The sequence below is a fragment of the Pelodiscus sinensis genome, chromosome 11, assembly GCF_052426305.1.
Source record: "Pelodiscus sinensis isolate ZL-2025 chromosome 11, ASM5242630v1, whole genome shotgun sequence".
NCBI classification, from domain to species: Eukaryota; Metazoa; Chordata; order Testudines; family Trionychidae; genus Pelodiscus; species Pelodiscus sinensis.
This window is the reverse complement of record NC_143062.1, coordinates 19,525,218-19,552,040: the sequence shown is the minus strand read 5'-3', so window position 1 is coordinate 19,552,040 and position 26,823 is coordinate 19,525,218. Positions and strand designations below refer to the sequence as shown.

Genomic DNA, 26,823 nt, shown 5'->3' with positions numbered 1-26,823 from the left:
CCAATCAGAGGGGGATCCCCAAAGGGCAGGCTCTATCAAGACTTGTCTCCAGTTGGGCATTCTTGAGAGAGCAGGACACAGGAGGTGGGGTGAGGGGTCAGCCAGAGACTGGGCAACAGGAGAGGCAGCTGGGTTGGGGAGCAGGCTGGGATCCCAGCCGTGGGGCAGGTTGGCAGGCAGTGTAGGGACCACAGGCTGGAAGGTGAAAAACCGGGAGGGGTCCCAGCAGTGGGGGAGAGGAGCTGGGGGGGGGGGGACTGGGGAAGAATCCCAGCACTGGGAGGGGAGATGGTGGGTGGGGGGATCCAAGCGGGGAGGGATCAAGGAAGGATTCTGGGGTCAATCAACGTGGGGGGTGCGCCAGCGGGGGGGGGGGGGTCAAGCAGTTAGGGGATGCCCGCCCCCAGTGTAAACATTGGTCCAGCCAAAAATCTTAGTTACCCTCCCCGCAGCCATCTCCGCGCTGGCTCCACTAGGGGGTCTCTCCCCCGCCCCCATCTCCGCCCCGCTTAGGGTCAGTGCGTTACAAGCGGCTTGTTTGGGCCTTGGGGAAGAGGCTGGTCTGGCGGGGTCCCGCCGGCCCAGCCCCCATCCCAGGCTCCCAGCCCGTCCCGTTAGGGTTCCCTCCCATCACTGCCAGGCGCGGGGCTGGCGCCACGGCCGGGGCAACGGGGTGAGGGGCTGGGGGAGGACGGGGTGGAGCGGTGGGGGCTGGGCCGGGCTGCAGGGGGCGCGGTCTCGCAGCTGGCCGGCCCGGGGCGCGCGGCGCCGGCTGTAAGTGGATCCAGGTGCGGGGCGGGTCCCGTTGGCCCGGAGCCAGGAATTCGGGGCAGGGGGGCCGGGGGGAGCCAGCGCGTCTCTCCCAGGGAGCCTTGGCCGCCAGCGCCTGCTCCGTGTGCGCCCGCCCGCCGTGGGGGATCGGGGCAGACCGTCCTGTCCGGGGGGCGCAGACCGGACCCCCCGGCCTGAGCACGGGGGCGGGGGGCCGAGCCAGGACGGTAAGTGAGGCCAGAAGGGATCGAGCCGCGCATGGGTCGGGGGGATGCCCAGGAGCGGAGGGGCCGTGTACGGGCTCGGGGGGTCGGGCCATGCAGGGGTCAGCGGGGGCGGGATCCTCAGGAGCGGGCCGGGCCTCCGTGAAGGGATCCGGGGAAGAGCCCGGATGGCGTTATCCTTAAAAGCAGAGAAACACGCAGGGCCGTTCTGCGCCCGACCCCTGGAAATCCCGCTTTGTACCCGTGGCGCCAGCCCCGCGCCTGGCAGTGATGGGAGGGAACCCTAACGGGACGGGCTGGGATCGGGGCTGGGCCGGCGCGACCCCGCCAGACCAGCCCCTTCCCCAAGGCCCAAACAAGCCGCTTGTAACGCACTGACCCTAAGCGGGGCGGAGATGGGGGCGGGGGAGAGACCCCCTAGTGGAGCCAGCGCGGAGATGGCTGGGGGGAGGGTAACTAAGATTTTTGGCTGGACCAATGTTTACACTGAGGGCGGGTATCCCCTAACTGCTTGACCCCGCTGGCGCACCCCCCACGTTGATTGACCCCAGAATCCTTTCTTGATCCCTCTCCCCCTTGGAGCCCCCCCACCCACCATCTCCCCTCCCAGTGCTGGGATTCTTCCCCAGTCCCCCCCTGCAGCTCCTCTCCCCCACTGCTGTGACCCCTCCCGGTTTTTCACCTTCCAGCCTATGGTCCCTACACTGCCTGCCAGCCTGCCCCACGGCTGGGATCCCAGCCTGCTCCCCAACCCAGCTGCCTCTCCTGTTGCCCAGTCTCTGGCTGACCCCTCACCCCACCTCCTGTGTCCTGCTCTCTCAAGAATGCCCAACTGGAGACAAGTCTTGATAGAGCCTGCCCTTTGGGGATCCCCCTCTGATTGGCTGTCCTCCTCAAGTGGTCCGCCTCCTGCTGAAGAGCAGCCAATCAGACCTTGTGCTGATGCAGGGGCTCTTCCTTCAACCACTTTCTTCCAAGAGCAGGACTGAGTTTGGGGTAGAAGGGAGGAGAGTCTGAAGAGTCCAGCTGGACAGCTCCAGTCTGCTCCCTCCTGCCCCCTCCCTTCCCTGTAATACCAGTCCTTGGGGCAACAGCCAGAAAGTAGGGCTCTAGGGACTGTCAATTATACACTCCTCTAGGACACACCCATGTTCCCTTAGGCGCCTGTACTCTGGCTGACTGGGAGAGGCCACAGGGCTCCAGGCCCTGGAGGCTAATTATACACCCGGCCAGATATAAATACTGACACTGCTGGGTCAGTGAGAAGGCTCCCATTAGACTTTGCATTGGTGGCATCCACACATGCTTTGTGCTGTGTACTGGGGGGGGGAGGAAGATCCTACTTTGTTCCCCTCAATCCCCTAAGGATGCCTCCTTCCCCTGATCCCACTGCTCCCACCAATCCCCTGTTCCCCACCACACTATAATGCTCCTGCCCAGTCTTGATATGTTCTGGCTCCCCACAGTTCTGATTTGCTGATGGCTGCACCAGGATCCCTACCTCCCACAAACTGAGTGGCTGACAAAAAGTAAGCTCTGGAAAATCAAGGAGCTGAGTGGGTGGCTATTCACTTAGCCACTGTTTGGACAGTTCCCCTCAATCCAGACTCTCAGTCCCCTAGGCTCTGCCCTCTGCTACTGCTCACTCAGTCCCCCTCAATCCAGACCCATGATCCCCCTGCCATCCCAGCCATTGAGGCCCAGTCTCGCAATGGCTGTTTGGCTGCATCAATGGTGAGCCCCTCCAACTCATAACACACCCTGCGTAACACATAACGCTTTGAACCTCACTGTGAAATCTCCAAGGGATCCAGAATTCCTGGAGTCTCTCTTCCATGGAGTTTAGGGGTGGAGAGGCCCAGTGGGAAGATCAAGATTCAATGTATGGTGGGGGGCTGCCACGTTTCTCCCCTTCATCCTCCAAAAGGGGCTGGATGGACACTAGCTTGCGCCCAGTGGGAATAGGAATGGGTGTGGTCTGGATGCTCTGTGGCTCTGAGCCAGTGTGTCCCTGCCAAACTCTTTGGCTTTGAATCTGCTGAGTGTTGGGAGACTGGGAAGGGGAGGGGACGATGGGGGAAGGCTCAGCTAGCAGGGATGAGGATCTGTGTTCCATCTGCTCCAGGGTACTGTGGGATGAGCTCGGCCCCATTGGAGCTGCAAAGACAGGATTGCTGCTCCAAGGCTCAGGAGGAATCACATTCGTTCTTAGCAGTACGGAGGCAATGATGCACAGTGTCATACCATGCCAATGGTCAGATTCAGTTCAGAGGGGTGTCAGATGACCTATCTGGGGGGCACTGGCAGGACTGTGGGTGGGTGATGCTAACCCCTGTCTTACCTCTGGCAGGACCATGTGGCCTGTCTCCTGCCTGCTGCTGGCAGTGCTGGTGGGCGTGGCGCTTTCACAGGAGCTGGAGGAACCTGACTCCTACACGGTAAGAATGTGCCAATGCTGCCCACCCTGCACGTGGCCTCTGGAGGGCCCCGTATGGATTGTTTATGCAGAGGTCCCTGGTCTGGTGCTGAGATGCAGCTGCCTCTGGGGTGAGATGTGCAGACTTTGTATGCAGGTATCTCTCAGCAAAACTCCAGTACATTGGAGGGGGTCCATTCCTTATTGCCCCTGAAACTCTGGAATAACAAACTGGGCTGCCCAGCCGCACAAATGGAGACACTAATGCTCTCAGATTACCTAGCAGTTACTCCCTTGCATCCCCCAGGGTTCCTTGCAGCCCCCCATTCCCCGCCCAAATCCAGCTCCCTGGGTGCTACCCTCCCCTCTATTTCAGAGGCTTCCTCCAACCCCCCCCCCCACTCACCTCCATTGGAAGTGCTGTGTGCCCTCCCCACCATTATGATTTGTCTGGTCTGGGATATCAATTCATTGTTTTGCCATGTTCAATCTGTTGAGAGTTTTGTGTGCACATGCACTGCCCCCTACTGGAAAGGATGCGCCCTGCTCTGTATGTGTGGGTGTGTCCCTGATCCCTGGTAGAGTCTGTGCAAGGCCTTTAGCTGTTTGCTTGCCCAGAGTTGACCCTGGACACTTGGGTTCCTCCCCTGACCCTGCAGAGCCCATTAATACTTTCAAGAGCAATGGGGTCTGGTTGGCTCATGGCTAGGGTTGCCAGGTGTCCGGTATTCAGGCCCTCTGCCTGGTAAAAAAATCCAGAAAATATGGGACATGTGCAGTGTCCGGTATTTCCTGGATTTCTGGGTGGGTGCCAAATGGAAGCCTGGCAGGGGCTGGGGGAGTAGCTGGGAGCCCTGGCTGCATCTGATGCCTTGGGGAGGAGGAGAAGCCCTGTCCCTGCTCCTGAGCGCGTGGTGGAACCACAGCTGGACTCACTCGCACTTCTCTGGACCGTGCACAGGACTGACAGCGCCCCGGAATCTGCATGTGCCTGGGTCAGTCCCGCCCCCGACCCTTCCCGACCAGCTCTGCTGCCCCCGACCTGGACCCCCTCCCGCCAACCCCTGCTTCCTGTTGGCCGGTTCTTCTCCTCCCGATCTCCCCTGGCCAGCTGCGCTGCCCCCGACCCCTGCCCCATCTCCCCCGGCCAACCGCGCTGCCCCGCCCATCTCCCCCAGCCAGCTGCGCTGCCCCCGACCCCTCCCCCATCTCCCCTGGCCAACCACGCTTCCCCGCCCATCTCCCCCAGCCAGCTGCGCTGCCCCCGACCCCTCCCCCATCTCCCCTGGCCAACCACGCTGCCCCGCCCATCTCCCCCAGCCAGCTGCACTGCCCCCGACTCCTCCCCCATCTCCCCTGGCCAACCATGCTGCCCCACCCATCTCCCCTGGCCAACCACGCTGCCCCGCCCATCTCCCCCAGCCAGCTGCGCTGCCCCAGACCCCTCCCCCATCTCCCCCTGCCAACCGCACTGCCCCGCCCATCTCCCCCAGTCAGCTGCTCTGCCCCTGACCCCTCCCCCACCTCCCCCGGCCAACCATGCTGCCCCACCCATCTCCCCTGGCCAGCTGCGCTGCCCCCGACCCCTCCCCCATCTCCACGGGCCAACCCCATGCCCACCAGCCCCCCTGTCACCCCCCCCCATCTAGTGTGTCCGGTATTTTTTCTAAACCTACTTGGTGACCCTACTCATGGCCAGCCCTTTGTTTTCCTCACTCCTCTATTTGTGGGTCTTTCCCTCCCCGTTGACCCCTGAGTGTAACGGTCTCCCTCTGCCACCCTTAGGAATGCACGGATGGATACCAGTGGGACTCAGACACACAGCACTGCAAAGGTATGGAGCAGGACAGTGTGGGAAGTGGACAGAAGCTGGGAGCCAGGACTCCTGGGCTCCTCCCCAGGGCTGGGAGAGGAGTGGGGCCTACTGTGATAGAGCAGGGGTGGGGCTGGGAACCAGGACTCCTGGGTTCTACCCCAGGGCTGGGAGAGGAGCAGGGGATAGTGGGTCATGGGGAGGAAGAGCTGGGACTCCCGGGTTCTGACCCTGTGTCTGTCCCCAGACGTGAACGAGTGTGAGACCATCCCCGAGGCCTGCAAGGGGGAGATGAAATGCATCAATCACTATGGCGGGTACCTATGCCTGCCGCGCTCAGCCTCCGTCATCAATGACGTGCACTCCGAGAGCGCTGCACCCCCCAGTGCCCCTCGGCCCCGGCCCCCACGACCCTCACTCACCGCCTCCCACAACACCTGCCCTCAGGGCTATGAGCCTGACGGGCTCGGCTCCTGCCTGGGTGAGTACACCGGCTGGTTGGGGGGAGGAGGGGCAAAGGGCATGGCTGGGGGGAGTGGCAGGGGCAGTGCTCCCTGTAAGCTGTGTGCTTGGGTGGCCACCCAAGAGAGATGCAAATGCCACCCAGCGGATTAGCAGTGTGCCCACAGCCAGCAGCAAATTATTTCTATTGGTGGTGCACATCCGCACTTGCCTCAGTGCAAAGGACAAACATTATTCTGCACATGGAAAAAATTTGAACATTGGCAGAGGGAACAGCCAGGAGGGGGACATTGCTGGGGAGGACAATTGGGGGCATGACAGGGGGGAAGGGCAGAGAGCACAGCCAGGAGGAGGAAATGGCGGGAAGGACAAAAAGGGGGCACAGCTCAGGTGTGTGTGGGGAAGGTGGTTGGTATCACTGGGGGCTATGGGGCAAAGGAGGGTGATTTTATGGGGCAGATACCTCCTGTCTAGGAAGCCCTTGGGGTTAAAGCACGTCCTGGCTAACCCCACATGTCCTGGTGCTGCCCCCTGCAGACGTGGATGAGTGCGAGGAAGAGCTGCATGACTGCCAGCCCAGCCAGGAGTGCATCAACACGGCCGGTGCCTTCCACTGCAAGTGCCCCGACGGCTACCGCAAGATTGGCTCTGAGTGCGTGGGTGAGTGTGCACCAGCCACTGGGGGCGCCTTGCTGCAGGGCTGGGATGCGGACGTGCTTTAACCCCTTCTCTCCCGTGTGGCAGACATCGACGAGTGCCGGTACCGGTACTGCCAGCACCGCTGTGTCAACTCCCCAGGCTCCTTCTCCTGCCAGTGTGAGTCAGGCTTCCAGCTGGCCAGCAACAACCGCTCCTGTGTGGGTAAGGGACCTGCTCTGCCAGAGGGACAATGGGGGCTGAGAGCCAGGACTCCTGAGGTCTCTCCTAGTTCTGGCAGGACAGGGTAGTCTAGTGGTTAGAATGGGGAGTGCTGAGACTCCAGACTCCTGGGTTCTGTTCCTGTTCCCATTTGCATCACCCGGCAGTTTGAACACTGTTGTACACCATCATGGCTCACCCCAGAAGCAGTCGCGTCCTGGTGCTGGGTATATTGGGATGTCTCACTGTGCTTTCCGCACAGATGTGAACGAGTGTGACATGGGGGCGCCGTGCGGGCAGCGTTGTTTCAATACCTACGGCACCTTCATCTGCCGCTGCAACCAGGGCTATGAACTCGACCATGACGGCTTCACCTGCAATGGTAGGTGAGCAGGGTACCCAGTCCTTGCCCTTCCTCTTCCTCTGTCCCTGTTTTTAGCATGGCCCTGCCCAGGCCTAGCTCCTCCCATGTATAGCCTTGTGTTGTTGTATATCAGCTGCCAGCTTTAATCTCCCTCCTATTTTAGCCCCTCCCTAAATCCAACCCTTCCCATTTCCTTTAGTCCTTTCACACTGGTAATCTCTCCCCTCTAGTCTCCAGTTCTAGCTCCTCCCACTCTGTTCTGTTCCTCCCACTTCTGTGTTCCCTCCCCATATTCCCTTTAGCTATCCCCCTTTGCTTTGCCCCACCCACTTACCTATCCCCTTGCCTTGTGGCCCTTCTTAGCTCCTCCCCCTGCTCTTTCCCACCATTGGCCAGGGGGGCTGGTTAGGGGGAATCTCTAAAGTGAGGCTGATGGGCACAGACAGATCCTGAGGGTGCAGGTGGGGGGGCACTAGGAGATGAGGGGAGCCCAGCGCACTCACATCTTTCTCCTCCCCCCAGATATTGATGAGTGCAGCTACTCCAGCTATCTGTGCCAGTTCCAGTGCATCAATGAGCCAGGGAGATTCTCCTGTGACTGCCCCCAGGGCTACCAACTCCTGGGCACCCGCCTCTGCCAAGGTACCAATGCTCCCCCACTCCCCACCGCTGTGCCTCCCTCCCCAGGACACTGCCCATCCCAGCTGACCCCAGCCCTGGCTGGCCTAAATAAATCCTGGAACCTCTGCAAGAGCCATTGGAAGGGGGTGGCCTGGCATAGCAGGAGGCTGGTGTTGGGACTAAAAGCCATGGCAGAGCTGTGTGAAATGCTGTCTGGGGTTTCCCCCTTCTCTACATTAGCCATCCCAAGAGAGAGACTCAGCTCTGAGCAGATCCCTGTTACTGCCCTAGGGCATCCAGCCTCCAGTGTAGCGGGTCATGGCTAGGAATGGGCAGGGACTCCTGAATTCTGTTCCAGACTCTGAAAAAGTTCTTTCCTTGCCTGGTGCCTCAGTTTCCCCTCCTGCCCCAAGTCTGTTCAGAATGAGGCTCTTTGGTGCAGGGCTTGTCACCATGGCTATGTCTACACTGGCGCGATCTTGCACCAGAGCTATGCAAAGGAGGCTAAGCGTGGAATATCGCCGAGCCTCATTTGCATATCTAATGAACCACCATTTTTGTGGAAGGGGCTCTTGCGCAAGAAGGAGCTGTCTACACTGCCTCTTCTTGCGCACTCTTGCGCAATGCTGTTACGCTGATTATTTTCAGGAAGAGGGTTTTTCTTGCACAAGAAGGGGCAGGGGCAGTGTAGACAGCTCCTTCTAGCGCAAGAGCCTCTTTTACAAAAGTGGCGGCTCATTAGATATGCAAATGAGGCTTGGTGATATTCCACACTTAACCTCATTTGCATAGCTCTGGTGCAAGATCGTGCCAGCGTAGACATAGCCCATGTGTCTGTGCCTGGCACAGCAGGAGCCTTGATTTTGACCTACAGGTTGTCCTGTGTGGTGTGGGGCTGCTGGGGGAGGCTGCTGATTGTGTTGGGGTTTGTGCATCTGGCACAATGAGAGCCCCAGTCTCGGTTGGGGTCTTTGCTGCGCCTGATCACTGACTCCAGTTACCCCAGTCTCTCCCCTCCACAGACATTAACGAATGTGAGACAGGCACCCACCACTGCACTGAGACCCAGAGGTGCATTAATTTCCATGGGGGCTATCGCTGTGTGGAGAAGAACCGCTGTCTGGAGCCTTACGTGCAGGTGTCTGACAAGTGAGTCTGAGTGGTGGGCGGGGCAGGGACGGGCTGGTCTCCTTTAGCTAAGGAAACACCAGGCTTGTCTGCTTTTACAGTGTAGCTAGTGCTGATCCGTGCGGCAGTGGAGGTGCCAGGCTGCAGGGCCAGAGGGCTCAGGATGGGTCGTGCTTCCTGTGCCTGGGAATGCCACTTTTTCTAAGCACCCAGTAAGTCAGTGAGACCTGGGGATAGCCCCCAGGCATCCTGCTCTCCCTTAACTTTGTCACTCCCCCGCAGTCGCTGTCTGTGCCCCACCACGAACCCTCTGTGCCGGGAGCAGCCCTCGTCCATCGTGCATCGTTACATGAGCATCACGGCTGACCGGACCGTTCCCTCCGATGTCTTCCAGATCCAGGCCACCAGCGTCTACCCCGGGGCTTACAACTCCTTCCAGATCCGCTCTGGCAACGAGCAGGGAGAGTTCTACATCCGGGTGAGTGGGGGGCCTCTGGGCAGGACAGACCACTGCCAAAGGCAGGACTTCCTCTTTTAGCTCAACCAAGAAGAGCAGGGGCTGCTACCCCAAATGCAGGACTTTCTGGGCTGTTCCCAGTACCAGGCAATGGGCATGTTCGCCTTAGCCAGAGCCCCAGCCAGTTGATCTGATCTTGGGGGCAGGAGCTCGTGAACTGCTCCTAGCACCAGGCAGTGGGTGCTTCCCAGAAGGCAGGACTTCCTGCAGTAGTCAACCCTGGTAACCAAAGAGGGGGAACAGCTGTTTCATGGGGGGAGGGGAATAAGGGTGAGCAGACTGAGCCCCTGCAAGAAGGGGAGGAGTTACAGGGAATCACTGAACTAGAGGGGGTGGAGGATGGCACCAGGCAGCTGGGGGGACAGATGCCAGGAGCCCTGACTGGGGCAATGTGCTTGAGCACCAGGAGCTGTAGATGCCCACTAGTTATGGAGGGAGCTGGAGGAGACAGACAGCGGGGGAGAAGCAGGAAGGGCAGGGACACACAGTGAATCAAAGGAGCAGGAAGTGACTACCCTGAGCCCCCTTTTTTCCTTTGCCTCCTTGAACGTGGGGCTAGGGCTAGAGTCATGTCCCTCCGCCCCTTCCCCTCACCTGGGGCCAGATGGCAGCCAATGCCCCCGGAGGTTTGCATTAATTCACATGCTTTCTTGGCAGCAAATCAATAACATCAGTGCCATGCTGGTTCTGGCCCGGCCTGTCACAGGGCCCCGGGAATACGTGCTGGACCTGGAGATGGTGACTATGAACTCACTCATGAGCTACCGCTCCAGCTCGGTGCTACGCCTCACCATCTTCGTGGGAGCCTACTCCTTCTAGTGCCCCAGCCTGGGTAAGATAGGGCTAGTTTGTGGAATTGGGGGGGTCTCTGATTACAATGGGAAGCCCCATTATCTATGGTAGCTGCCCCATCAGACCTTTCCAGACCAAAAGAGATTGCCCCCAGTTCTAGGGCACACCCAGCTCTGAGAAACCTGCGAATGAACCCCAGGTGCAGGGCCAGGTGGAGGCATGGGCAAGCCGGGCAGCTGTCCAGGGCGCCAACCAATGGGGGGGGGCACCTGATGGCAGCTGTAAGGGGTGCGCGGCGTCCCTTACAGTTGCCATCAGGAGCCACGTGCCCAGCTCCCGCAGCGCCCTTCCCCCCATGGCTGCGGGGCCCTGCACCGCCCGGCCCACACACCAGCAGCGCTGGCCTGGCCAGCACATGCGCTGTGCGCCCCGGGGGCAGGCCCTGGGCTGTGCACCAGCAGCGGTGACCGGCCCGCACATGCGCCCTGCGCCCGGAGGGGGGGGGGGCGCGCTGCGCTCCTGGGCACCAAAAGGGTTCAGGCCGGCCCTGCCCAGGTGAGAGGTGGGGGCCCCCTTGGGTGAGTTTCTCCCAACAAAGGTTCCAAGGGGCTAGATCCTGGTTCCTCTGTCCTGCAGACAAAGGCTGAGTGAAGCCAATGCCAGACACTCAGGCTATGTCTAGACTACAATGATCTATTGGAAAGAGGTATGCAAAATATGCTCCCCAATTTGCGTACCTTTTTCTGAAATTTGGCTTATCTACACTGGGCCAAATTTCGGAAAAGCCTCCTCTTTAGGAAGAGCCCATCTTCCCTGTGGAAGGAGAAGACAGAGCTTCTGAAAGAGCACGTCTGCTCTTCCGCAAAAAAAAAAAAAAAAAAAAAAGCAGAAGAGCAGATGCCGTCCTTGGCCACGGCGGAGTTTTTCCAGGATATTTCCGACATCCCAGAAAAACCCTGTAGTGTAGACCTAGCCTGGAACTGAGGGGTGGATTTGCCCTGGAAATTGGGGAGAGCAGCTTATGCAAGGGGGCAGATTATTGCCTCTGCCCCATTGAAGTTTGGCCTCACCCAGCTGTGTTCTGGGCTGGGAATCAGAAGTGTCCTGTCTGTCCGTAAAAGCAAGAAATCCCAGCACTGGTAGAGCCAGCTCAGTTGGACCAAGGAATGGCTGGGGGGTGGGGGATGTGGATTGTAACACACCCTCCCTCTCCTTTTCCTTGGGGGCTAAAGCAGGATGCCAGGCCCCCAATGTGCCTGTTTTCTGCCCCTGCAGGTTGGCACTGGTCCAAAGGGGACAGTGCAACTGGATCCAGCATCGGCACCAGCTCTGGAGAGATGCTAGTGGGGTACAGGACCCCAGGCACCAGCACTGGAAACTGACATGCAGCTGGGCCCACATCTCCCATCCCTTCAGCCTGCCCTGGGCTCTGCTCCTCCCTGGCTGGAGCCCCCGGTGCCAGGCTCCTGCTCAGAGCGGAGGTGTGATTTTGTAGCAGATTTATTCCACTTTCTGGTTTAAAAAAAGGAAAATTTCAGTAAAAGCACCAAGACCAAACCTAGAATAAGGCAAAGCAGGTTGAGTTGGGGGTCTGGGTTCTGCTACCAGCACCACAGTGAGTGTGAGTCTGTATGTGTCTGGGGCTTGGGCAGCACCACGTACAATTGCCTAAGTGTGAAGAAATGAGCCACCTGAATCATAGGCAAATGTGCTCAAAAGTTGGACAGAAGCCCTTCAGTAGGGGATGCTCTCCTCTCTGGGAGTGGGCAAAATGCTCAGGGGAGAGGTAGGGGTGTGGGGTGTGTGTGTCTCTCGCCCGCAGGCTAGAGCAAGGGAACGGGGCAGACATGGGGAGTGGAAGTGGGGGTGGGGGGTCCCGTCCAGCCAGCACGACAAGCTTAGCTCTGGGACAAGATCAAACCAAGCCTGTGTCCATTCTAGGGATGTAAGCGAGTAGTCAACTAGGCTTATTAGGTAGTCGAGTCCACTACTCGCATCTGGGGGGAGCTGGCTAAAAAGCTGGTTCCCCCCAGCACCAAGTGGTGCTGTCTGCCTCTCTTAGAGGCAGCGAAGGGGGGCAGGGGAGGCTGCTGTAAAGCAGCCTCTGCCCATGGTGGGCCCAGGATCATTGCGGGCAGAGCCTGCTTCAGCAGCAGCCCCTGTCCACAGAGGGTCCTGTGGACAGGGGCTGCTGCCAGCTGGGCAGGTAGCCCGGCCCAGTTCCTGCTTGCGCTGGGTCCAGGGCCAAATCCCACTTTGGCTCTGCAATTTAAAAGGCAGTAGGAGCCGGGGGGGCCCACGCTGCCCAATTCCTACTACCTTTTAAATTGCAGAGCCGCAGTGCGGTTTGGTCCCAGCATGAGCAGGGACTGAGCCAGCTGCCTTCCCCCATCTATTAATCGATACAAATTCTATTGACTACTTGATTCGTACATTAACCTAATTTTAACATCCCTAGTCCGTTCCTGCTTTAGTTCCCCTTCCCATGAGAGTGGTGATGAAGTAGCCATGGGATCTCCCCTCACTTCTAGGGCAAGGAAAACCCAGCAGGAAAAAAGGAGCTACCCAATTTATTGGAACAAGGAAAATACAAAGATTCATTAAAACAAGTGCTGGGGTCGAATGCCTCAGACAGTCCTTCCAGACCCTGCCTGAAACCTCCCTCCCCTCATGGCCACCATGCTTCATGGACATACACCTCACAGAGGCAGTGAGCCCCCTCCCCCACGCACATTTTCTGGTGTTGGGCTCCCTGCCCAGTGACATCCCTGTCGAAGGGCTACAGCACCCCTGTGCTACCCAGATGGGGCACTAGGTCCAAAGCAGAACCTGTGAGGAACAGGGGCTTCCTGTCAGGAGAGGGGGCCAGGGCTGCAGTACAGCTGGGAGAGTGTCCTGCTCAGGGCGGGGCCCAGGTTCCTGCGGAGAAAGCACAATGGGGTGTTAAGGCTGGGGAAAGGGGCACAGCAAGAAACCCCCAACTTCCATTCACAGCCAGAAACTGAAGCACAGATGCAGCACCTAACACACGGCCAGAGAATTCAGGAGTCCTGGCTCCCTGCCCCCCTTAACTCCAGGAACTGACATGCCCCCAAGCCAGGAGGCGGTAACATCCTAAATAAGCATTTGATGCCAGAGGGAGGTTTTACTGCCCCTTGGAGCAGCTGTGCTGGGATTGGAACTCAGGGGCACAGGCAGGGCTGTGGTAATGAGTGAGTCCAGGGCCAGGCTAGCAGGGCACTGTGGGGCAGGAATGAGGGGCAGCCCAGGGCTGGGTTAGCAGGGGGCGGGGGGTTAAAGGGCAGCACGATGCTCCCACTCACCTCTGCAGTTTGCCACACTTGATAGTGCTCAACAGCTTGTCCCTGCTCGCAGCATCAGGGCAGGCAGAGTAGGCGGCCAGCAGGCTGATGGGGTGGAGACAGACTGTGAGGGGGGGAGGGACTCAGGCTCCCACCCCCACGCTTTGTAGAGTAAGGGAAAGAGAGGCATGGGACAAGACAGGTATGCAGGCAATAGGAAAGGAACCCAGGCTGCTGGGCCCCAGCCCTTCCTTGCTCTCCCACCAAACCCCACTCCCCTCCCGGAGCGGAAGCCACAATGCAGGCAAGGGGCCCTGTACCTGGCTGGTGTGTTGTATCTCTCCAAGATGGCGGCTGCTTTCTCCCCGCTCACTCCGCTGACTTGCATGAGCTGCCGAGCAAACACCTCGCGCACAGTCTGAGCCTGGGGGGGCAGAGCCAGGGGGAGCTGTCAGGGTGTAGTCCAGCCTTAGGCAACACCCACACAAAAGGAAAGGACACAGCCAGCCAGGGCCTGCTAGGGGAAAAGACACTGTGTCCCATTCCCTGTCCTAGGGCCGGAAAGGGGGGCCCGGCCACTGACCAGTCTCACCTTATTCTTGACAGCTCCCTCATTAAACTCCTGGAAGGTCATCAAGGTACAGGAGTCGCTGCTGGGCTGCAGGGGGCTGCGGTCCTGAGACTCCTCCTTGGTGCAGCTCACCAGGGTCTTGTTCTGGAGAAGAAAAGGAACCGAGCACTTGAACAACCCAGCCTACCCCAAATGCCTGCTGACTCCCCCTCTAGCCAGGGGATTTGACCCCTCCCTGCCATCCCCACTCTGTCTCCTCCTGCCCCAGCCTCCAAAACATGCAAAACAGCTGTTTCAGGATGGGTGGGAGGGAGGGGAGGAAGTTGGTCCTCAGCCCCCACCCCCAGCAGCTGAGAGGCACTGGGGGGAGTTTGGCTGCCAGCAAGTGCTGAGCATCCACTAATTGGAGTTGGCATCTATGCTTCTGCCACACCGCCCCTGAGAGCCCAGCCCTGGCGGTGCCCCCCAGTACTCCCTACTAGCGCAGCCCTGAGCATCCTTCCCCCCCAGCTCTGCTTGGGACCCTCACCTCTGACTCAGAAGCCCAGTGCTGGGGGTGCCCCTCACGCCCAGCCCCATGCTCACCCCATACAGGCTGTTCAGGTGACGTGTCATGATGGTCAGATATGTGGCCGATTCCCGCAGGTCACGGGTGCGTTTGACGAAGAAGCCGTCTACTACCTGGGCAGGGAGGAAGAGAGCAGCAGGGAGTGGGGGTGGGGAGAGCCTGGAGTGGAGATGGGGCACGTGGGTTCACAACCTCCTCGAGGTTCAGAAGGTTCGTGAGTTTCACCTGTGCTGTTGGGGGGAGCAGCCTCAGGAGGGTGCCTGGAGCCAGGTGCTAGGAAGGGGAGGCCAGAGCTGGATGCAGGTGGCTGCTTGTTGCAGGGTGCTCGGTGGAGGCTTCGGGGGGTGGGGGGCTGAGGTCGCTGTACCAAGGTGCTGGGAAGATGGGAGCAGGGGTCCCTTTTTATGTCCATGGGTGGAATGAACATCGTTACGTGCACCAGTATGGAGAGGATGTGACAAGGGCCATACTGGGGCGCACATTCATTCTGCACACGGACGGTGTGTGGCAGGATTGAGCCAATGGGGTCATGGCTGAGGGTGTGGGCTCTGGGGTCAGGCGGGGGGTAAGAAGTTCGGGGTGCCTGAGGGGGAGAAAGGACCCCCCAGCCCTCTCCTGCCACAGCAGTTCAGGGCCAGGTGAGAGGCACCTTGCCCCAGCTACAGGAGCTCTAGCCAGGCAAGGCTGAAGGAGGGATGCTACTGCCAGACTGCAGCAGCTCTGGGCTGGGGCACCATGGCAGGGCTGGAGTTTGGGGAGAGGCCTGTCCCCCTGCCACAGCGCTTAACTGGTAGCTGCACGGCCACACAGCTTGGGAACTTAGGTGCTGGGCAGGAGTCCCCATACCTGGGTGCTGGCGGCTGCCTGCTGCAGGGTGCTCTCAGGCAGGCTCAGGTGCTGGACTGAGCCGTATTCCTCCAGCAGGTAGATGGGGTGGCGCAGGCCGCAGCGACGCAGACGGAACTGGGTGGGGCAAGGGAGGGAGGTTACCAGGGGAGGGAGGCCCACCCTGGTCTCCAACCCACACCCCTACGACTTCTCCCAGAGATCCTTATCCTCCACCCAGACAACCCCCAACTCCCCTTCTCGATCCTCAGCTCCCCGCCCCCAAGGCAGCCCCCTTCCCCCACACCTTCTGCTCACGGAAGCGCCCGTCGATGATGCTCCCACACAGGTCAGCCATTCGCTTCCGCTCCACCACGTAGTCCAGGACTAGCTCCCGCACTGGGCGCAGGTGCAGCTGCCCTGGGGGTAGATCGGGCTCAGGAGGGAGAGAGCAGGACCCCACCCCAGCCCTGTGTAGCCAGAATGAGGCAATCTAGGTGCCATGAGGCTCTGCTCCCCCATAACCCCCCACTTGGAAGTGACGTTCAGGGACACACACCCCAGTACCGTGTATCTGCATGTGTGGGGCTGGGGTAATGCCCCACTGCATGTATGGGGGGTGGGGCCAGTCACACCTGAGGAGCCCTCCCTTGCTGCTGGCTGGGCAGCTCCTACCTGGGCAGGGCTGGACCTTCTCCCGGGCGACCCACACAAAGTCCCCCACATGCAGCTTGCGCACGTCGAAGGGCACGGTGTTGCGGCGCAGCTCGGCCAGCAGGTCCTGCTTTCGAGCCCCAGGGCCTCTGAGGGGAGAGATGAGGTGGGACTGGGGCAAGCTCAGGACCCCTGCAATGCCCCAACCCTCCAAGACACTGTGAGTGACCCCCCGTTACCCCACATCTCATCCCTAGAGCCCAGCCTACCTGGAACACCCCATAATCATTCCTGCTCAGGACCCCTAAACACACTCCCTCAATACACCCCCTACACCAACAGCACCGCAGCTCAGGGCCCCCGACGCACCCCATGGTCTCAATGAAATCCACACACAGGATGATGTCAAACTGGCCGGGTCTCAGTACGAATTCAGGGTCATGGGGTCTCTGCACTCCAGAGCCACCCGCTGCCCTCTCCTGACATCCCAGGGCGCCATCGAGCCTGCAGGAAAGTGGGGCAGACAGCACAATGAGAGCAGAGCCATGGAGAGGGGCCAGCAAAGGTAGGGAAGTCCTGTTCCACCCCCCAGCCTCCCAAGAGCACATGCTGGGGGAAGCTGGGAGTCGCTGCTACAGTGAGCAGCAACGCTCCCTTTGGCTGGGTCTGGAGAGACCAACCAGCCACAATGAATGGAGGGAGGGCTCCAACCACTAGACCCCACTTCCCTCCCAAAGCAAGGACCCCGCAGTTCTGACTCCCACCACCTGCACTCCGACCTGCTAGACTCCAGTCCTGCCCCAGTGTTGCAGGAGTCCTGCCCCCTCCCTGGGGGTATACCCCGCCTCAGGCAGGCACTCACAACTGGGGCTCCAGGCATAGTGTCTCCTCTGCAGCAGGATCTGGGGGTTGGGCACCCTGGGAGATCTCAGATTCTGGGGCTCGATCCTCTGAAATCGGAGCCTGCTCTGCAGCCACAAGCCTCTGGGCTAGCGCCAGCCCCTGCGCTGTCAAAGAGAACCTGCGGGGAGCAAAGGGCATCTGTACAGTGTCCCGTCTGCCGCCCTGCTAAACCCTCGCTCTGTACCCACAGCCTGGCACTTCATGCCGATCCCCGGCCCTGCAGCACGACACTCCTACTGAATCCCTGCCCTGCTCCCTAGCAGACCTCCAGGCAGCACAACACCCTCTGCTGAACCCCCCACTGGGCCTCTGGGAGCGCGTGGGTACAATCCAGGCACGCTGAGCAGAATCAGGCACTCGCTGCCTGGCTCCTTCCCATGCGGGACGCTCCCTTGAGGTGCAGCCTTTCACCTGTTGGCCCCCATGGCAGACAGATCCCCAAGGCCAGCAGCGAAGGGGTAACAGCACCAGGCTCATTCCAGCCAACAGACTGGCCCCCCAGGAAAACTGGGTCATGGGGAACACGGGGGGCAGAAGCAGCCTGGGCAGCGAGGTCACCTGGCTGGGCCGGGCTCGCCTGGGGCAGCTGATGTCAGGGGACCCTTTCACTGGAGGCTGGACAGTTATAAAAGGGGGGAGCTGAGCTCTTGGGAGGCTTGGGCCATTTTCAGCAGCTCCAGCAGAGGGAGAAGCCTTGAGCCAGAAGCCTTGTCAGAGCCCAGACAGGTCAAGGCCTCCCCAGGGAAGGCGGAGCTAGCGGTTAGTGCTGTGGGCAGGAGGCTGGGTCTGAGCTCTGTGCTGGGTGTGAAGAGGTAAAGAGAGCAGCAGGGGAGTCTGGGAGGTGTCTGACACCGTGGGGCTCCTGCAAGCACTGAGTTGCACCCAGAAGGCTCACCCCTCAGGACAGGGGCTGTCTGCATGGTGATCAGGCTGAGGGGCTGTGCTGCATCCAGGTACTAAGCTCACAGGAAGAGCTGCACCCCAAAAGAGGGACAGGGCCTGGACACAGGTGAAGCTCAAGTAACAGGGACCCAGAGGCCGGATTCTCTTCCCTGTCGGCCGGCCGAAGGCAAGCACATGCCCAGTAACACAGACTAGGGAACCAGCTTATGACACTCATCCTAGTGTAGAATAAGCTGCAAGATTTGCAGGGGGAGACAGAGCAGTGATGTTTCAGGCAGGTATCCTCCCGCAGACCAGGGTGCACCAGCCTAGCTGTCCACCAGGTGGAGACAGAAGGCAACTTTCCCATCTCCTTTCAGTCATGGGGAAAAACTGCCCACCACCTGGAACATGCTGCCCTTGGGGGGCTTCAGCTGCCCAACAGCCCAAGCAGCAAAGGGTTAGGGAAAGGCTCATGCAATCACAGTGTCTGATGCTTCCCCCATGCCCCCAGTGGAAGAGGTTCTAGACAAGGGGATGCTTGCCCCCTTGGCACCATGGACCGCACCAAGGGCAAGAAGGGGGTGCCAGGTGCTTTCACCCCTCACCAGGACTCTAGAAGTCCCTGGATTTACCTCTGGCCTAAACAGAACCTGCCACCTTTCAGTGCCTAGTCGCTGAGTTACTGAAGGGAATGGAGGACTTGGCCTTTTGATCCACCCCATGGCCTGTCCCAGTGAGACCCCAAGACAGAGTATTTGCCTGCTGCAGCCCAAGGCTGCTCAAAATGGCTGGTAGGTCCCTTTAGGAGCTGTGCACCCCTGGTGGGCAAAGGGAGCTGCAATGATTGGGCTGGAGGCAGCGCACAAATTCTCCCCTCCCCGCAAGGGGCATGTGGTGCCCTCACCCTGTGCTGCTGCCTCTGATACAAGGGCAAGGCAGACAAATGGCTCTGTATCAAAGGGCATCCTGGGCCCAGAAAGAAACTCCCCACGGGAACAAAGGAACAACCTGTTAAGGGGCTGGTTTGAAGGTTGCTCCTGTGATCAGACAGGATGCCCGCATGGGCAGAGTGAAGATGGAGCTCAGAGAACCAGAATGTGGCAAAGCATTTGCTGCTACCAACATGGACTCTTAAGTGTGGCTTTCCCAGGCTGCTGGAGAGCCCTGCGACACTGGATCCCAGGTGACGACATTATGCTCCCTCAGCCTGGCCAAGCTGCCCAGCTTCCCTACAGACCCTGGCGTCGCTGCAGCAAGCTCAGGAGAGACCCACACTGAGTCACTAAGGCTGCCTGGCTGGCAGCTGCCCTTAAGGAAGGTGTGGGCCTCTGGGCACTGGGGTTACGCCCAGGAGACTGGGTAATGGCCAAGGTATGCCCACAAAAACCCACAGCAGCACACTACTCCCTGCTGAAGCCCATTCCCCACAGCACAGCACCCTTCCAAAGGCCAGCACTCCCTCCCGAACCCTGAACCATGCCTCCTGCAGCACAGCACCCTACCTGGCCGGTACATTGGTTTTCAGCACCAGCTCTTTGCGGATCAAGGTGCCCACCGATGCCCAAGCTGTGTACCTATTTCCCGGGTCACCCTGCAAGACACAGATACCCCATGTGACTCTTCTGGGTGGGACCTGCTTGAGCCGGAGGGCAAGACTGGGGGAAGTAGAGGCTGTAGGGAAACTTGAGGGGGTGGGGTGGAGTGATGGGCTCAGATCTCTATGGCAGGACTGATGGCTCATCAAGACTAACACTCCCCCAATAAGAGGTGCCTGTCATCAACTCCAAGCCTCCTGAGGAATGTTTGATGGTGCTGGACTGAAAGGGGCCAGCTGGGGGACGCCACAGCAGCTCTCACTCACCAGGGTGAAGGATTTGTCACACAGCGGCTGAGCTGCCCGTTGCAGCTCAGGCTTCGTCAGGAACCCCCGGCTGTGTGGGCTCTGTAATGGGGAGCAGGGAAGTCAGCAGTGGAGAGAGAACATCGGAAGCCTGGCTCCAAACCCCACTTCCTTCCCAGTGCTAAGAAGAGAACCCAGGGATGCCGGCTCCCAGGCCACTGCTCTAGCCATTAGACCCTACTCCCCTCCCAGAACAGGGGCATGGAACCCAGGATTCCAGGCTTACCATGCTGTCCTTGTAGAGGGCTAGCAGCACAGCATAGCCCCCAGAGCGTGGGGCTGGGACGTACGCCCGGGCTGGACGGTGCTTCCTCTGGAAAGAGAAGTGAGAATCAGCAGGGTCCCCACTCTGATCTCCTCACTGTACCGACGTCCTTCCAAGCCCCCACCTGTCCCTGCAACCCACAGGGACTTACCCAGCATCTCAGAGAGCCAGTTCCAGGGCTAGAACCCAGGAATTCTAACTCCACCCCCCTTCCCTAACCACTAGACCCCCCCACTCTCTTCCCAGAGCCAGATAGATCCCAGGAGACCTGGTTCCAAGCCCTTCTGCCAGAGGCTGTGCTCTCACCATCGGGGGAGGCTCCCGGTCCACAAGTGAGTCCTGTGAGGCAGAAGGGTCATCGGGGGAGTGGTGCTCTGTGCTGGGGGGATCACTTTCCTGTGCTCCCATGGAGGGGCTGGCCCCTCCCACAGTTTCAAAGAGCACCTCTGCACCTAGGGTTCAAAAAGAAATAAGTTAGGTGCTCCCTCAACCAGCCAGTCCCCCTACCCTGGGCCCGGATTGGAGCCTATGCCCCCTAAAGGACAGGTCCTTTCTCCTATTCCCAGCCTCCCTCAGCCAGACCATTCCCCCACCCTCCAGCTGGAGACATGGGGGGGACTCCTTCCCGGGAGCAGACTCTCACTTGTTAGGCTCAAGGACAGGCACCATGGGAGGGAGGGGGAGACAATTCCCTCCCATTTAATATGAGAGACCCTACAATAACAAAGCACTGGCATTTGATTTCAAATCTGCCACAGTTGTTTAGGATCTTAAAGATAGTGGAACCTGCTATCTAGGACCACTGGTGCACCTTATGCCTTCGTGTGGCTGCCTGCCCCCTGCTCATCATCCTTCAATTCATGCCATCCTGGGGACCCCTCAGCCCTGGTACCCCATCCCTGGTGCTCTGCACCTACCCTCCTCAGCTCGGTGCTTCTCCAGCTGCTCGTCCAGCCTCCGGCAGATCCCATCCCCAAAATGCTGTAGAATCGCAGCCTCACGCCCACTGCGCAGGGGCAGCGGGTACCTCCGAAGAGAGCTCAGGGCCTGGCAGAGAGGAGATACTGACACAGGGAGCCTCCAGCTCATCCTCCCCCAGTGTGATCCCAGCACAGGAGCCAGGACTCCTGGGTACCGTGGGGGCTAGCGAGATAGAGCAGGGGGCTGGGAGCCAGGATTCCTGGGCGTTAGTCCCAGCTGGAAAGGGAGGGGAGTGATGTGCAGTGGTCAGAGCAGGAGGGCAGGTCTGGGAACCAGGACTCACCCTCTCATACACGAACTGGGTCTTCCTGCCCTTCTCGGCAGCCTCATCCCTCCACTCCGTCAGCCACCGCACGAAGAGCGGGTTAGGGCAGGCGGGCACCGGCTTCTTCCGCCCCAGCCGCCGTGGGGCCGCCATCCCGCAGCCGAGCTGGGCAAGGAGCAGCGACCCCGCCCCCAGCCCCGGGACTCGCAGCCTCGCTCCTCTAGGGGGCGCCGGCTCCGATCCAGCCCGGGGGGGGGTCCCCCTCGCTCGACCTCTGCCCCGGCCGGGGGGGCCCTGGTGACTCACGCTTCACGGGGGATTACAGGCCACGCCCCCTCCCGGACTCATGGGTTACCCCGAACCCTCCGCCCCCAACCCGGGAGCGATTCCCACCTTTCCCTTAGCCCCGCCCCTCGCAGCTGGGCATCGTAGAGAGCGGACACTCCCGGGCCAGAGCGTCCGCCGCGTGGGGAACTCCAGCCCCCCCTGGCGGCCAGAGGGAGACGCGCAGAGCCCGCACTGCCCAAAGCGCTGCGGGTGCCCCTCGGAACAGAGCGAGCAGCTGGGCGCTGGCGGGGCGCCTGGAACTCGGGGCTGGGGTAGCAGGAGGCCGCGGGCCGGGAGTGGGGGACACAGGCAGGGCTGGGGGGCTATCCCAACCCTGGGAGCCAGAACTCCTGGGCTCTACTCGCAGCTCAGAAAGGGAGGGTAGTGAGGGGTAGTGTGCTCACTACAGAGCAGTGCCATAACTAGGTATTTTTGTGCCCCAGGCAAAATATTAATTATGTGCCCCCTCTCCTCCAAATTAAAAAATGTCTCTAGTTTACTAATTATGTATCTTTAAGTCAAGAAAAATCAACTAAATCAACAGTATAGTAATATAACAAATATATTTTCAATATTAGGAACATGTTTTATAATGTCTATGAATGGAAAAGTGTTGTAGGGGATCAATACCTATGCCAAGCATTAGCACCAAAATACCTTTAATATTTTGATGCAGCATTGAGTGTGTTGACAGTGTATTCGCATGTACGTGCATTGAAAAACCACTGCATCCACTGTGAACTGTTTTCTGTATTCAACCTTGGTAATGCTGTAAAGGCTCAATGTGCCCAACGCTCCGTGTAAATTCAGCTTAAAGTGAAGCAAGCTGAAGCCTGCTGCCTCTCAAGAAAATGTGTAAATGGAGACTTTGCGAGCCTTTCAGCATGACTGTTTCGTTTCCTGTCAGGCCTCGAGACAGGCTCGTGTAAACTGGGACTTAGGTTAGCACATGTTGCACTCTTTACTTTTGTATCTTATTATTTTTACTTATTGCATCTTTGTGCCCCTGATTATGATGTGTCCAGGGCAAGCGGCCCACCCTTGTTATGGTACTGCAGCAAAGGGGCTGGGAACTAGGACTCATTCTACGTCTACACTGGCATGATCTTGTGCAAAAACTCTTTCCAGAAGAGAGCGTCTACACTGGCATGTGCGTTTGTGCAAGAGATGTGCTTTTGCGCAACAGCATCCATGCCAGTGTAGATGCTCTCTTGCGCAAGAAAGTTCTGATGGCCATTTTAACCATGGGGCTTTCTTGTGCAAGAAATTCATGTTGCCTGTCTACACTGGTCTCTTGCGCAAGAACAGTTGTGCAAGAGGGCTTATTCCTGAGCAGGAGCATCAGAGTTCTTGCGCAAGAAGCACTGATTTCATACATTAGAACGTCAGTGTACTTGAGCAAGAACTCACGGCCAGTGTAGACAGGCAGCAAGTTTTTGCACAAGATCACGCCAATGTAGACACAGCCATGAGGTGTGGGGGGGTTGGTTGCAAGAGGCTGTGGGTAAGGAGTGAGGGGGACTGGCAGATCTGGGGGGGTTTCTGTGCCTACAGAGACTAGTGGCATCTCTCCCTTTTAGCTCCTTGTTTAGCTTTCCCCCTTCTTGGCAGTGTAGTGAGAGCTCCCCCAATCTCAACCACCAAGCAGGAGGGTCAGGTAGCACTGTCCAACCCCCATCCTCCCTGGCCAGGATATAGGGCCAGTGGCCCCAACCTTTCCAGAGCCTTTCAGGAGTCTTGATTTGTCTTCTTGTGTAGCCCCAAGTTTCCCTCACATATAAGAACATAAGAACAGCTGTACTGGGTCAGACCAAAGGTCCATCTAGCCCAGTATCCTGTCTACCGACAGTGGCCAGCACCAGGTGCCCCAGAGAGGATGGACCGAAGACAATGATCAAGCGATTTGTCTCCTGCCATCTCTCTCCAGCCTCTGATAAACAGAGGCCAAGGACACCATTTTATCCCCTGGCTAATAGCCTTTTATGGACCTAACCTCCATGAAATTATCTAGCTTCTCTTTAAACTCTATTATAGTCCTAGCCTTCACAGCCTCCTCTGGCAAGGAGTTCCACAGGTTGACTACACGCTGTGTGAAGAAGGACTTTCCTTTATTAGTTTTAAACCTGCTCCCCATTAATTTCATTTGGTGTCCTCTAGTTCTTCTATTTAGGGAACTAATAAATAACTTTTCTTTATCGGCCCTCTCCACACCACTCATGATTTTATAGACCTATCATATCCCCCCTCAGTCTCCTCTTTTCTAAACTGAAAAGTCCCAATCACTTTAACCTCTCCTCACCTAAAAAAACATGCTTTCTTACAAAATCGGATATAAAAATACAGAAGTGTCACAGCACACTATTACTGAACAATTGCTGACTTTCTCATTTTTGCCATACAATTTAATTGGAATGTAAATATTGTACTTACATTTCAGTGGTTGGTATATAGAGCAGTATAAACAAGTCATTGTATGAAATTTTCATTTGTACTGACTTTGCTAGTGCTTTCTATGTAGCCTGTTGTAAAACTAGGCAAATATCTAGATGAGTTGCTATACCCCCTGGAAGATCTCCCAGGATACATGTCCGCTGCTAAAGGGTTTTTAGACTGGCTGGTAAGAGGTTAAGGGAAGCAGCAGAATATGTGTGACAAGAAGAATGTACATATTGGCGAGTAGATTTATGATACAGCTGGAGCCTTCAAGGCAGGGTGACCATATTTCCCAAAGGACAGAGTATGGGCCTAGACTAAGTGCCTCCCCAGACTCCCCTCCCAGGACTGGCCCAAGCTGCTGGTTCAAGCACATGTGAATACATCCCCATGGTGCTGGCTGGGGCTCCTCACCCAAGCTGCCTTCCCCTTGCACACAGCTGGGGCTAGCTGGGGTGATGGCTTGTCCAAACCCTGCCCACCTCCTCCATGGCTGCTTGTTTGAGCCCTGACTCCTCCCCAGTGTGCACAGCTGTGGTGGCTGCCCACCTGAGCCCTGCCTCCCGCTCACACACCATGCACAGCTGGGGTTGGTGCTGGCTCACCCAAGCCCTGCCTGCTTTCCCAGACATGGACCAGGTGGCTGCACACCCAAGCCCTGTGCACAGCTGGGGTGGCTGCTTGCCTGAGCCCTGCCTCCCACCCACATGGGGGCTGGCATTGCTGCTCATTCCTCTGCACATTTCTCCCCACTGTTTTTGACAGAAGTGGACTTTTGTCTTGTTTGCTCTTGGCAACTGATCAAGTCAGCAACAGCAAATGGGACAAATGCCCGCTTTTGCCAAAAAATGGCTGGGGAAGGGCTTAAAATGGTTCTGTCCCAGCCAAAACAGCCACCCTACTTCAAGGGGTCATACTGAGAAAGGAGGGGAACCAACCTCCCCCACCATGGGAACCACTGTCCTGGCTTCATATCATCCTTCCTCTCCAGCTGTCCCCAACCCACTGGGCTGTCATACTCCCCCCCCCCCCCTCCACACACACACAGGTGGTTGATTTGATCTGTGGAGGGGATAATCTTGGAGCATTTAGTTAATACTTTGAGATAGATATTCTTCTGCCTGGAGACAGCCCTACCCCTCCTCAGTACTTGCCCAGCTTTGAGACTCAGCTGCCTGAAGTGGGGCACAGGACCTGTTTATACAAGGATTCCCTCCTTATTTCTGAGACACAGTGTCCTCTGAGGTGATGCACAGGGCATGTTAATGCTGGGTTTACTGGCATAGCAAGCTGAGCACTGGTTTTGGGGAGAGCACTCTTTGCTGAGTCATGCAGGATGCCTGGAATGGCAGCATGGAGAGAGAGGTTTGGCATTGCCTCCAAGCACCCTATCCCAGGCTACGTCTAGACTGGCATGATTTTCCAAAAATGCTTTTAACGGAAAAGTTTTCCATTAAAAGCATTTTCGGAAAAGCACGTCTAGATTGGCAGGACACTTTTCCGCAAAAGCACTTTTTGCGGAAAAGCATCCATGGCCAATCTAGACGCAGTTTTCCGCAAAAAAGCCCCGCTCGCCATTTTTGTGATTGGTGCTTTTTTTGCAGAAAACACTACTGTGCCGTCTACACTGGCCCTTTTGTGCAAAAGTCTTTCGGAAAAAGACTTTTGCCTGAATGGGAGCAGCATAGTATTTCCGGAAAAGCACTGATGATCTTACATGAGATCGTCAGTGCTTTTCCGGAAATTCAATCGGCCAGTGTAGGCAGCTGGCAAGTTTTTCCACAAAATCATGTGATTTTGCAGAAAAACTTGCCAGTCTAGACACAGCCCCATTGTTTACTCTGGAGCATAATGGTCCACTACTTATGATATGTAACTTGTGCTTGGGCTTTGGCTCAGAGAATGGGAGCAACAGAAGGCATGTCTTTAAGAGATATAACCAGAGTCTCTTGTACCTTTGGATAAGGAGGGTGGTCACTTGGCTGTCAACTTACCATAGTGTGAGGGAGTCACCCAAAACATTTTCAACCCTACCAGGTAAAATGTATAGAGTTACTCTTAGATAAACTATCCTGTGGTAGATGCCAACCCCAGCTGTTAAAAAATCAGGAGCCACACTTAATAAAAATCATGAGATTATGTAAGAATAATAGCTGGGGGGGGGGATTTTGCTTTTTTGAGCCTTTAGGATGCACAGGGGTCACATTTTGAAGCTTTCTCCACAGCAAGAGAGCTAGAAATTCATTTTTCTTTGAGAACTGAAGGCTGAAAGCACCGCAGATTCACTTGAGTCCAGGAGCTGCAGCTTTAGAGAAAACAATCAAGATCATGAGGAAATAATGAGTGAGAAAGCAGGGGTCTGCGCAGAAGCAAAGGAAACGACTAGGAAGGGGACAAGGCGAAGGATTCCGTGTAGCTAAGGATCACACCTCAATGCGTTGGGTAGGTGGGGGGGGGGGGCTTCCTCTTGTGTGCCCTAAATGTCCTTATAAGGAGAGGACGCTGCAGGAGGCGGGGCCTTTTTCTGTGCAGCTGGTTCACGCCCTTATTTGGAAGCGACGCAAGGAGAGGAAGGACAGCGCCACAATGGAAGGGGGCGGGGTCACGGCACGGCTCAGCCAATCAGCAGCCGGTCTTCGGAGTCTACTGCCCTAGAGCCTGTGGCCGCCTGCGCTCAGTACAAGCCGACCTCGGCGCTACCTGTGCTGCGTTGCGCCGCCCCGCTCACGGACACCCTGATTAATACAAGGGCTGTTTTATCTCCAGGCGCGGTTCCAAGCCGCAGCTTGGACGTCGGCCTCAGGGAGGCTCCCAATGCCAAGCCCCTTGGCTCCACTCCCGGGGCTCGGCTCCCACTCCCGGCCCGCTCTGCACCCAGAGCCAGGGGGAACTCAGGCGTGAGGGCTGCCCGCAGCCCAGCGCCCTGCAGGCGAGGGGCGGTGGTGATCAAACGACGTGTCCTACTATTTCGTGGGGGG

At 58.0% G+C, this 26,823-nt stretch overlaps 2 protein-coding genes across 4 annotated transcripts; one reads left to right on the top strand and one right to left on the bottom strand.

Annotated features, from left to right (window-relative positions):
- Positions 1–819: 819 nt before the first annotated feature.
- On the top strand, positions 820–11,523 carry EFEMP2 (EGF-like fibulin extracellular matrix protein 2). Of its 3 annotated transcripts, none has more exons than XM_075938995.2 (13): positions 820–998; positions 3,121–3,249; positions 3,346–3,433; positions 5,197–5,245; positions 5,472–5,705; positions 6,224–6,346; positions 6,431–6,547; positions 6,807–6,926; positions 7,431–7,550; positions 8,552–8,678; positions 8,940–9,135; positions 9,832–10,006; positions 11,242–11,523. In XM_075938995.2, the coding sequence occupies exons 2-12, from the start codon at positions 3,221–3,223 to the stop codon at positions 9,991–9,993; spliced, it is 1,365 nt and encodes a 454-aa protein (XP_075795110.1). In that variant the 5' UTR covers positions 820–998; positions 3,121–3,220; the 3' UTR covers positions 9,994–10,006; positions 11,242–11,523. The 3 variants fall into 3 exon arrangements, with proteins under 3 accessions (XP_075795110.1, XP_075795112.1, XP_075795111.1); XM_075938997.2 differs by lacking the exon at positions 3,121–3,249 and adding an exon at positions 2,462–2,524; XM_075938996.2 differs by lacking the exon at positions 3,121–3,249 and having other exon boundaries at positions 821–998.
- A 996-nt stretch (positions 11,524–12,519) lies between these two features.
- Positions 12,520–21,477, bottom strand: MUS81 (MUS81 structure-specific endonuclease subunit). The gene is made up of 16 exons (XM_075938994.2): positions 21,104–21,477; positions 20,757–20,886; positions 20,146–20,291; positions 19,801–19,887; positions 19,536–19,616; positions 19,177–19,265; positions 16,749–16,907; positions 16,256–16,390; positions 15,908–16,035; positions 15,540–15,652; positions 15,254–15,370; positions 14,425–14,520; positions 13,861–13,983; positions 13,589–13,692; positions 13,290–13,373; positions 12,520–12,885 (listed from the first exon to the last, which is right to left on the bottom strand). The coding sequence occupies exons 1-16, from the start codon at positions 21,236–21,238 to the stop codon at positions 12,819–12,821; spliced, it is 1,794 nt and encodes a 597-aa protein (XP_075795109.2). The 5' UTR covers positions 21,239–21,477; the 3' UTR covers positions 12,520–12,818.
- Positions 21,478–26,823: the final 5,346 nt, after the last annotated feature.